This window comes from Pseudophryne corroboree, chromosome 2, assembly GCF_028390025.1.
Source record: "Pseudophryne corroboree isolate aPseCor3 chromosome 2, aPseCor3.hap2, whole genome shotgun sequence".
NCBI lineage: Eukaryota > Metazoa > Chordata > Amphibia > Anura > Myobatrachidae > Pseudophryne > Pseudophryne corroboree.
In genome coordinates, this window is record NC_086445.1 from 808,136,814 (window position 1) to 808,148,462 (window position 11,649).

Sequence of the window (11,649 nt, forward strand, 5' to 3'; positions counted from 1 at the left end):
TCCACGGCACCCAGGGTATTTAGCAAGGTTATGGCGGAAATGATGATACTCCTTCGAAAAAAGGGAGTTTTAATTATCCCGTACTTGGACGATCTCCTAATAAAAGCGAGGTCCAAGGAACAGTTGTTGGTGGGAGTAGCACTATTTCCGGAGGTGCTGCACCAGCACGGCTGGATTCTGAATATCCCGAAGTCACAGCTGGTTCCGACGACACGACTACTGTTCCTGGGTATGATTCTGGATACAGTCCAGAAAAAAGTGTTTCTCCCGGAGGAGAAAGCCAGGGAGTTGTCATCTCTAGTCAGAGACCTCCTGAAACCAAAACAAGTATCAGTGCATCGCTGCACGCGGGTCCTGGGAAAGATGGTGGCTTCTTACGAAGCAATTCCCTTCGGCAGGTTCCATGCCAGAATCTTTCAGTGGGACCTGTTGGACCAGTGGTCCGGATCGCATCTTCAGATGCATCGCTTGATAACCCTGTCTCCAAGAACCAGGGTGTCTCTACTGTGGTGGCTGCAGAGTGCCCATCTTCTAGAGGGCCGCAGGTTCGGCATACAGGACTGGGTCCTGGTGACCACGGATGCCAGCCTTCGAGGCTGGGGGGCAGTCACACAGGGAAGAAACTTCCAAGGACTATGGTCGAGTCAGGAGACTTCCCTTCACATAAATATTCTGGAACTAAGGGCCATCTACAATGCCCTAAGTCAAGCAAAATCCCTGCTCCTACACCAGCCGGTGCTGATCCAGTCAGACAACATCACGGCAGTCGCCCATGTAAATCGACAGGGCGGCACAAGAAGCAGGATGGCGATGGCAGAAGCCACAAGAATTCTCCGATGGGCGGAGAATCATGTACTAGCACTGTCAGCAGTGTTCATTCCGGGAGTGGACAACTGGGAAGCAGACTTCCTCAGCAGACACGACCTCCACCCGGGAGAGTGGGGACTTCATCCAGAAGTCTTCCAGATGCTGGTAAACCGTTGGGAAAAACCACAGGTGGACATGATGGCGTCCCATCAAAAAGTTAAAAAGATATTGCGCCAGGTCAAGGGACCCTCAGGCGGTAGCTGTGGACGCTCTAGTGACACTGTGGGTGTACCAGTCGGTTTATGTGTTCCCTCCTCTGCCTCTCATTCCAAAGGTATTGAGAATAATAAGAAAGAGAGGAGTAAACACCATTCTCGTGGTTCCGGATTGGCCAAGACGAGCGTGGTACCCGGAACTTCAAGAGATGCTCTCAGAGGACCCGTGGCCTCTACCGCTCAGACAGGACCTGCTACAGCAGGGGCCCTGTCTGTTCCAAGACTTACCGCGGCTGCGTTTGACGGCATGGCGGTTGAACACCGGATCCTAAAGGAAAAGGGTATTCCGGAAGAAGTCATTCCTACGCTTATTAAGGCCAGGAAAGATGTTACGGCAAAGCATTATCACCGCATATGGCGGAAATATGTTGCATGGTGCGAGGCCAAAAAGGCCCCAACAGAGGAATTTCAACTAGGTCGATTTCTGCATTTCCTGCAAGCAGGAGTGAATATGGGCCTAAAACTAGGCTCCATTAAAGTACAGATCTCGGCTCTGTCGATTTTCTTTCAAAAAGAACTAGCTTCAGTACCTGAAGTTCAGACATTTGTGAAAGAAGTGCTGCATATTCAGCCCCCATTTGTGCCTCCTGTGGCACCTTGGGATCTCAACGTGATGTTGAGTTTCTTAAAATCACATTGGTTTGAACCACTAAAAACCGTGGATCTGAAATATCTCACGTGGAAAGTGGTCATGTTATTGGCCTTGGCTTCAGCCAGGCGAGTGTCAGAATTGGCGGCTTTATCATGTAAAAGCCCTTATCTGATTTTCCATATGGATAGGGCAGAATTGAGGACTCGTCCCCAATTTCTCCCTAAGGTGGTGTCAGCGTTTCACCTGAACCAGCCTATTGTGGTGCCTGCGGCTACTAAGGATTTGGAGGACTCCAAGTTGCTAGACGTTGTCAGGGCCCTGAAAATATATGTTTCCAGGACGGCTGGAGTCAGAAAATCTGACTCGCTGTTTATCCTGTATGCACCCAACCAGCTGGGTGCTCCTGCTTCTAAGCAGTCTATTGCTCGCTGGATTTGTAGTACAATTCAGCTTGCACATTCTGTGGCAGGCCTGCCACAGCCAAAATCTGTGAATGCCCATTCCACAAGGAAGGTGGGCTCATCTTGGGCGGCTGCCCGAGGGGTCTCGGCTTTACAACTTTGCCGAGCAGCTACTTGGTCAGGGGCAAACACGTTTGCAAAATTCTACAAATTTGATACCCTGGCTGAGGAGGACCTGGAGTTCTCTCATTCGGTGCTGCAGAGTCATCCGCACTCTCCCGCCCGTTTGGGAGCTTTGGTATAATCCCCATGGTCCTTACGGAGTTCCCAGCATCCACTAGGACGTCAGAGAAAATAAGAATTTACTCATCGGTAATTCTATTTCTCGTAGTCCGTAGTGGATGCTGGGCGCCCATCCCAAGTGCGGATTGTCTGCAATACTTGTAAATAGTTATTGTTAACAAAAGGGTTATTGTTGAGCCATCTGTTGAGAGGCTCAGTTGTTTTCATACTGTAAAACTGGATATAGTATCACGAGTTGTACGGTGTGATTGGTGTGGCTGGTAAGAGTCTTACCCGGGATTCTAAATCCTTCCTTATTATGTCAGCTCGTCCGGGCACAGTGTCCTAACTGAGGCTTGGAGGAGGGTCATAGTGGGAGGAGCCAGTGCACACCAGGTAGTCATAAATCTTTCTAGAGTGCCCAGCCTCCTTCGGAGCCCGCTATTCCCCATGGTCCTTACGGAGTTCCCAGCATCCACTACGGACTACGAGAAATAGAATTACCGGTGAGTAAATTCTTATTTTTTATCCCACAGAGTGTTAAAACCCTGGTAGACATGTCAGCCAGTGGGGGTGTACATTGGTGGCTCAGCGCGCCCCTCACAGCGGGACACACACAGCTGTGTATGTCTCTGAGCCCCCTGGAGTGCAGCCTGCAGTCAGAGCTGCGCTCCCACCCTTGTGCCGCCATTACCACCGGCGACCCGCTAACCGGGATGCTGGTGCTGTACTCGCCACTCTTCTATCTTCTGGCTCTGTTAGGGGTGGCCGCTTGCTGCGGAAGGGTACGCTGCACCGTGGTGGGTCTTGCGAATGACTCCCTCAGGAGCTCAGTGTCCTGTCGGCGGAGAAACGGGACCATTAACTGTATAGGAAGTTTGTCCGTTCTCACCCCCTAAGTCCCACGAAGTAGGCAGTCTGGTGCCAATCAGACCTGCCTGAAAACAACAATCAGAAAATAAATGCAGAAAACTCTTCAGGAGCTTCCCTAAGCGTGACCGGCTCCTCCGGGCACATTTTCTAAACTGAGTCTGGTAGGAGGGACATAGACTGAGGAGCCAGAGCACAGTATTGATTTCTTAAAGTGCCCAAGGCTCCTAGTGGACCCGTCTATACCCCATGGTACTAATGTGGACCCCAGTATCCTCTAGGACGTAAGAGAAATGCAGTTTGTCAGTCTCTGCTGGCATCGGCTAGTATGCTAGGTCCCGGAGTGAGCAATGTCGGGCTGGGTACACATCACATAGTGTGTAAAACTAATAATGTTTGTTGATTTGATTGGCCGTGACAGAAAAAGGTAGTGAATCAGCATGAGCAGATGTATTTATCAAGCATTTGTTAACCTCCTTTTAGCAAGAAGCATATGCAAAGGTTTCCTATCCTAAGGCAATAATATCATGAACACTGTATGTATCCTTATTCTCTTCTTTACACTTAGGCATGCAGAAGTTATGAAGAAAATCATTGAGACCGTTGCAGAAGGTGGAGGAGAGTTAGGCGTTCACATGTATCCTTTTATTGCCGTGTTTATTGTGTTTTAGTATATAATAAGCTGGGCATACATGGCCAGATAAAATGCCTGGCAGCCTCGCACCCTGCGTATAACATGGGCATACACTATGAGATCTGTGTCTGCCACCCAATATCTGTACTCTACCCCTGGGGAGCAGACCTTTCCCCATTCCTTCCCGCGTGAAAGAACAGGGCAAATGTCATTCTGTTGGCTGCAAGAGAGCATACATTGCCCGATGCGGCCGACTTGCAACAAGGAAATATTGCATTGGACGGACATGCTGGAAGATAAATATACTTGGAGCGGTAGTCTGCATACACTGTACAATTATCTGGTCAATCTGCCAATTTGGGCAGATTGGAAAGATACAAATGGGCTATACTCACTGCTCCTATCTAGAGCATAAGATATTTTGTAGATTTTGTAATAAACCGCAGCATATGAGGGGAGGCAAGAGCTATCCATATTGCACAGAAGTGATATAGTACCGAATTTCCTGCAAATCTACAACCATACACCTGCATACTGGCAAATCCACAATCCTTCCTCTACATGCTGCATGTGCACCACACCGGTAATTGTAAAGCTGGGTACACACTTATCCAATCTCCGGGAGATCAGACTGCAAGTCAGACTATATATACAATCCTTCTGCAGACCTGCTCGCAGATTCTACAGCCAATCCTAGCTACACACATGTCCAGTTTTTCAGCAGATCAATCTGTGACCAATTCTGATGTAAAAAAATAATTTGGCTGTGGGAGAAGCGAGATATATGAATGATGAATGTATTTATAATGGTCAAGGAGGGATGTGGAAAGCATTTTAATGTTCTTAAAAAAAAAATTATAAAAAAAATTGGACCCCCCCCCAGAAAGACAGACATAACCAGCCTCGGGCTCCTTGAGCCAGCCCTGGCCCAAAAAATACAGGGAACAAATCATGTAGGGGTTCCCCGTATTTAATGATCCAGCACCGGGTTCTTGGCAATGGCCCTGGTTATAAAAATATGGGGAACAGAATGAGTAGGGGTCCCCCATATTTTCAGGACCATCACTGGGCTCCACTAGCAGGAGAGTAATGCCACAGCCAGGGGTCCCATAGCCGAAGCATCCACCATCCCCAACTAGTTAGCCCAGGATGGGAATTCAGTAAAAAGAAAAATAAAGAGTCCACAGAAGTATGCAACATGGCATAGATAGGAGGTAACTAGCATCCTTTTGACAGTTCTCTGTGATATTCAACTTTGAAACATGTTTATCAAGAAATACTAGTCTTAATAAAGATTATATGTGCAACTGAGTAAAGAATAATTGTCAGAGAAATAAAACAAAATAAGGAAATAAGGGGAGGGATAGGAATAGGAAAAATTGAAAGGGGGAAAAGGAAAGAAAGTGTGTGTGTGTGTGTGTGTGTGTGGGGGGGGGGGTACCAGTGAGCCCATGAAGGAGGGGGTGGCCGTAGTAGTCATGGTAGTATAATGTGGGTCTCTGCACACATAAGAATCATCAGTTTGCACCAGGGGATCACCTTACAGTAGTCTGCTTTCATACCATTGTGTGTTCTGAAAGCATGTAGCTATCTGAGATTTAATGGTATCTGGCTGTGAATCAATGTAGTTTTCCCAGATAATAAAGAATGTCTTAACCTGGATTTCTTTATGCAAAGAAGTTTCAACAATTCAATCCATCTTTAAAAAAAAATATATATATATTTTTCATTAAAGAGTGTAATCGAAGGAGGTTGAGGGGATAGCCGTCGTTGCAAGGTACTCCTACGGGCGAGGGTGGAGTCTTGAGTCGTATGGACATCAGAGCCAACAATGCCTAATATGGCCCTTTCTGGCATCAATGGGAAAAAAATAATCAAGTCAGGCATAGCATATTATTTGGCTTGGATCCAGCACTGTTTAATCCGAGTGGCAGCTCCAGAAGCAGTGAAACAACGTAGCAAGAGAAATTATACATTTTAAGACCTTTAGTGGAATCGGTAAATCCAACTACATTAGCGCTAGATAGGGACAAATATCCTGTAGAAAAGATTTTATACATCCTCTCGCTATACAATGTCACTGATAAAGTGTTCAAAGAGTAAAAGGGAATTGCTTCTGCCAAGCTGTAATGCCAGTACAATAGTCATGAGAGAAAAGGGGAAAGTGTGTGAGAGAATAGTAAAAGGAAATGGCTTTAGGAGGTTGGTGTGGGAGTAGAAATGCTGAATGGAATGCATTAACCCAGTCAACTGACGATAGATTGTGAAGTACCGTTCTGACATAGTGTTGCGCCTGGAAGGAGGCAAAAGCGTGGGCTCAAATGAAATCAGATTTATCAGTGATATGAACAAAAGACAGGGGATTGCAAGTCAAGATTTCTACCAATCATCTGATGACAGACCTTCGACCAAGCCAGAAAAGGGGAAGTCGCATGCTCATTTGGAAAAGCAGGGTTACCCAACAGAGGAAGAAACAAAGAAAAAACGAGATTTATGGTAAGAACTTACCATTGTTAAATCTCTTTCTGCGAGGTACACTGGGTTCCATAGGGAATAACATCGGGGGTGTAGAGTAGAATCTTGATCCGAGGCACCAACAGGCTAAAAGCTTTGACTGTTCCCAGAATGCATAGCGCGGCCTCCTCTATATCCCCGCCACCGTGCACAGGAGCTCAGTTTGGTTAACCAGCCCAATGCAGTAGCAGGCAAGAGAGACGACAACCGTTAGTAGCCACATGCACCACATTCTCAAGACATGAGAAGATGTCAGCGGGTAATGCCATACCAACCCAAAGAAGCTAAGTGCGTCAGGGTGGGCGCCCTGTGGAACCCAGTGTACCTCGCAGAAAGAGATTTAACAACGGTAAGTTCTTACCATAAATCTCGTTTTTCTGCTGCGGGGTACACTGGGTTCCACAGGGAATAACATCAGGTATGTCCTAAAGCAGTTCCTCATGGGAGGGGACGCACTGTAGCGGGCACAAGAACCCGGCGTCCAAAGGAAGCATCCTGGGAGGCAGAAGTATCGAAGGCATAGAACCTTATGAACGTGTTCACTGAGGACCACGTAGCCGCCTTGCACAATTGTTCAATGGTCGCACCACGGCGGGCCGCCCAAGAAGGTCCAACAGACCGAGTAGAATGGGCTTTGATGGTAGCAGGAGCTGGAAGGCCAGCCTGTACTTAACCATGTGCAATCACCATTCTAATCCATCTGGCCAAAGTCTGCTTGTTAGCAGGCCAGCCACATTTGTGAAAACCAAACAATACAAAGAGAGAATCAAACTTCCGAATGGAGGCAGTTCTCTTCATATAGATACGGAGAGCCCATACCACATCCAAAGACCGCTCTTTGGAAGACAATTCAGGAGAGGCAAAGGCCGGAACCACAATCTCCTGATTAAGGTGGAAAGAAGACACCACCTTAGGTAGGTACCCGGGACGTGTTCTAAGAACCGCCTGGTCACGGTGAAAAATCAGATAGGGGGACCTACAAGACAAGGCACCCAAATCCCACACCCGCAGAGGCAATAGCCAGCAGAAAAATACCTTAAGAGAAAGTCACTAAAGGTCTGCAGATTCAAGAGGCTCAAACGGAGACCCTTGCAACGCCTCCAGAACCACCGACAAGTCCCAAGGAGCCACAGGCTTTTCTGCAGCAAGGCCTAGATTTAGGCCTTCGTCTGGCCTCCCTCAAGGTTCATATATATGCCTTGTCGGTGTGGTTTCAGAGAAAAATTGCATCTATTCCTGACATTCATACTTTCACTCAGGGTGTTTTAAAGATTCAGCCTCCCTTTGTCCCTCTGGCTCCATGGGATCTTTCTGTTGTCTTAAATGTCCTACAAGAGTCTCCATTTGAACCTCTTTAGTCTATGGACCTTAGATGTCTTACGCGTAAGGTCGTGTTTTTACTGGCTATTGCCTCTGCTAGTAGGGTGTTGGACTTAGGCGCTTTGTCCTGTCGTCCACCCTGTCTGATTTTTCACCAGGACTGGGCAGTTCTTCGAACGCGCCCTGGTTATCTACCTAAGGTGGTATCATCTTTTCATCTTAACCAAGAGATTGTGGTTCCCGCCTTTATCTCTAGCTCTCCATATTTACGTAGAAAGGACTGCCTCCCTCAGGAGGTCAGATACCCTTTTTGTACTTTTTGGTTTTCATAAACGTGGCTGGCCTGCGAATAAGCAAACCTTGGCCAGATGGATTAAAATGGTGGTTGCAGAAGCCTATACACAGGCTGGTATTCCAGCTCCGGCTGCTATTAAAGCCCATTCTACTGTCTGTTGGACCTTCTTGGGCGGCCCGGCGAGGCGCGTCCGCTGAACAATTGTGCAAGGCGGCTACGTGGTCCTCGGTGAACACGTTAATAAGGTTCTATGCCTTTTGATACTTCCGCCTCCCAGGATGCTTCCTTTGGACGCCGGGTTCTTGTGCCCGCTACGGTGCGTCCCTTCCCGTGAGGAACTGCTCTAGGACATCCCCTATGTATTCCATGTGGAATCCCAGTGTACCCCGCTGCAGAAAAAGAGATTTATGATAGACTTAACATGGTTAAATCTCTTTCTGCGAGGTACACTTGATTCCACAGGGCCCTCATCCTGACGCACTTAGCTTCTTTAGGTTTGTATGGCATTAGCCGCTAGTCCCTTTTCCTGTCATGAGAATGTAGTTCTATGTGACGAACATCTACCGTCTTTTACCTGCTACTGCATTGGCCTGGTTAATGAAACTGAGCTCCAGTGCCTGGAGGCGGGGTTATAAAGGAGGCGGTGCAATGCGTCCTGGGAACAGTAAAAGCTTTAGCCTGTTGGTGCCTCGGATCAAGACCCAACTCTACACCCCGATGTATTCCCTGTGAAATCCAGTGTACCTCGCAGATAGAGATTTAACCATGGTAAGTCTACCATAAATCTCCTTTTTCTTTGCTTGCAATGAATAAGAATTTCCTGCAACTGAGAACCTGGGCTATTAGAAATTGGTGCACTTGTGAACATTACAAACTGCAAATCTTTTCCTTAACCTTCGCTCTCAGGTACCTTCTTATTTTTCTAAAATTTGTACAGGCCGTCATTCCTACCATAGAATATGACTACACGCGGCATTTTACAATGTAACCACCGATATCCACCTGCAAATCCAGTTAGCTCCAATTTTTAATGACCGGACATAAACCCCTATTGTTTTTTGTTTTGTTTTTTCCCCCATACATACAAATTTGCCTCATTTCTGTAATGTATAATATGCTTCTTTGATTAAATTTCTGCATTTAAACAATTCCCAGGCTTAACATTTTGTTTATATCTATTTGGAAATGCTAAAACTTTTTCCACCCTAGATATCCAAGTTAGCAGGAAAATTAATTACAGCTTAAGGTAAAAGGTGGCGATATCTGGGGAAAATATTCATGAATTGTGTACACACATTGTTTCTATGAATGTGCATGGCTTTTATCTGATCGTTATACCTATACAGGGATGTATTTAAAGCAGGGGTGGGGAACCTTTTTTCTACCGAGGGCCATTTGGATATTTATAAAATCCTTCGGGGGCCATACAAAAATTCTCAACTTAAAAAATGACCCTGCCCCCCAGTAGGTCTGCCCCTTAGAGGTACTGTGTGTGCGCGCCGGGGGCGCGCACGCGCCCAAAAAATGGGTGTGGCCAGTTAAAATGGGACGTGATACACATATGCCCCCAATAGTGCGGTGCCAGATCCACAATTGCCCCCACAGTGGCAGGTATACAAATGCCCCCACAGTGGCAGGTATACAAATGCCCCTCACAGTGCCAGGTATACAAATGCCCTTCAAAGTGCCAGGTATACAGATGCCCCTCAAAGTGCCAGGTATACAGATGCCCCCACAGTGCCAGGTATACAAATGCCCCCACAGTGCCAGGTATACAAATGCCCCTCACTGTGCCAGGTATACAGATGTCCCCACAGTGCCAGGTATACAGATGCCCCCACAGTGCCATTTATACAGATGCCCACACAGTGCCAGGTATACAGATGCCCCTCAAAGTGCCAGGTATACAGATGCCCCTCAAAGTGCCAGGTATACAGATGCCCCCACAGTGCCAGGTATACAAATGCCCCCACAGTGCCAGGTATACAAATGCCCCTCACTGTGCCAGGTATACAGATGTCCCCACAGTGCCAGGTATACAGATGCCCCCACAGTGCCATTTATACAGATGCCCACACAGTGCCAGGTATACAGATGCCCTCCCCTCTCCCCTCCGTGCTGCTTACCGTGCTCCTTTCAGCGGGACACGGAGGAGAGCGCGGCTGTCGGGTGGGAGCGGCGGCGTGTAGTACTTCAAACCAGCCGCCGGTTCGAGAGCCAATTAGAGCTCGCGGACCGGCAGCCGCGGCTCCTGATTGGCTGCCGGTCCGCGAGCTCTGATTGGCTCACGGACCGGCGGCTGGTTTGAAGTACTACACGCCGCCGCTCCCACCCGACAGCCGCGCTCTCCTCCCTGTTCTGACAGCTGAGACACACTGCCGCCGGACTGAGCGGCAGCGTGTCTCACTGACACAAGCTGGTGGGCCGGACCAAACGGCTTCGCGGGCCGTATACGGCCCGCGGGCCGGAGGTTCCCCACCCCTGATTTAAAGTATGCCTGTTGCCTTTCCACAGTGCATTCAATATCCCAGCTGTCTGGATCCCCAGCGCTCAGCATACCGGCGCCTGGATACCGACACCTATTCTCCCACAGCGTGGCAAGCGCAGCGAGCCCGCAAGGGGCTCTTTATTGCGCTTGCCCCGCTTCCGGCATTCCATCGCCCGGCATCCTGTATCTTGGTCAGACAGTGCCACCTATATCTTGGTCAGACAGTGCCTTCATTCTGTCACTAGTTTAGTGTGAATTGATGGGATGCATGTTACAGGTTCCACTTTAAAGAGTTTCTCCACACACCAAAATAAAAATATAATCTGCATACTGTAATAATAGTATGGCAGCCTGTACCACTTTGTTTGCTCAAACATATTCTCTGTGTTCTTGATGCATCTCGCTTTGTGGAAGCGTCACTCATCTGTATGTCACTTGGGAAAAAGCCAGTGGTTACCAAACGCGGTCCTCAAGGCACCTAGCAGTCCAGGTTTTAAAGATATCCATGGCTCAGCACAGATGGTTACATCAAATTTGACTTCGGTACTGTACTAATAAAGTCACCTGTGGCCAAACATGACTTTTACTTAATACTTGGGTTGCTTTGAGGACTGTATTAAGGAACCTTTGGTCCAAGCGGGCTGCTGATTTGTAGTTCAAATTGACCCTTTCTCTAACGTCCTAGTGGATGCTGGGGAAATTCCGTAAGGACCATGGGGAATAGACAGGCTCCGCAGGAGACAGGGCACTTTAAGAAAGAATTTGGATACTGGTGTGCTCTGGCTCCTCCCTCTATGTCCCTCCTCCAGACCTCAGTTAGAATCTGTGCCCGGACGAGCTGGGTGCTACTTAGTGAGCTCTACTGAGCTTGCTAAAAAGAAAGTATTTTGTTAGGTTTTTTTATTTTCAGAGAGATCTGCTGGCAACAGACTCTCTGCTATGTGGGACTGAAGGGAGAGAAGCAGCCCTACTCACTGAAGATAGGTCCTGCTTCTTAGGCTACTGGACACCATTAGCTCCAGAGGGATCGTACACAGGATCGCACCCTTGGTCGTCCGATCCCGAAGCCGCGCCGCCGTCCCCCTCGCAGAGCCGGAAGACAGAAGCCGGTGACAGAAGCAAGAAGACTACGAAATCGGCGGCAGAAGACTCCAGTCTTCATATGAGGTAG

The 11,649-nt window shown here is 48.0% G+C and overlaps 1 protein-coding gene across 2 annotated transcripts in view; it reads left to right on the forward strand.

Annotated features, from left to right (window-relative positions):
• Nucleotides 1–9,138, forward strand: part of ATG3 (autophagy related 3) — a 120,929-nt gene extending 111,791 nt beyond the window's left edge. For both annotated transcript variants that reach the window (XM_063955641.1, XM_063955642.1), the window contains exons 11-12: nt 3,796–3,864; nt 8,897–9,138. In XM_063955641.1, the coding sequence (XP_063811711.1) occupies nt 3,796–3,864; nt 8,897–8,978 (151 nt within the window). In that variant the 3' untranslated portion in view covers nt 8,979–9,138. The remainder of the gene's footprint in view (nt 1–3,795; nt 3,865–8,896) is intronic.
• The last annotated feature ends 2,511 nt before the right edge of the window (nt 9,139–11,649 follow it).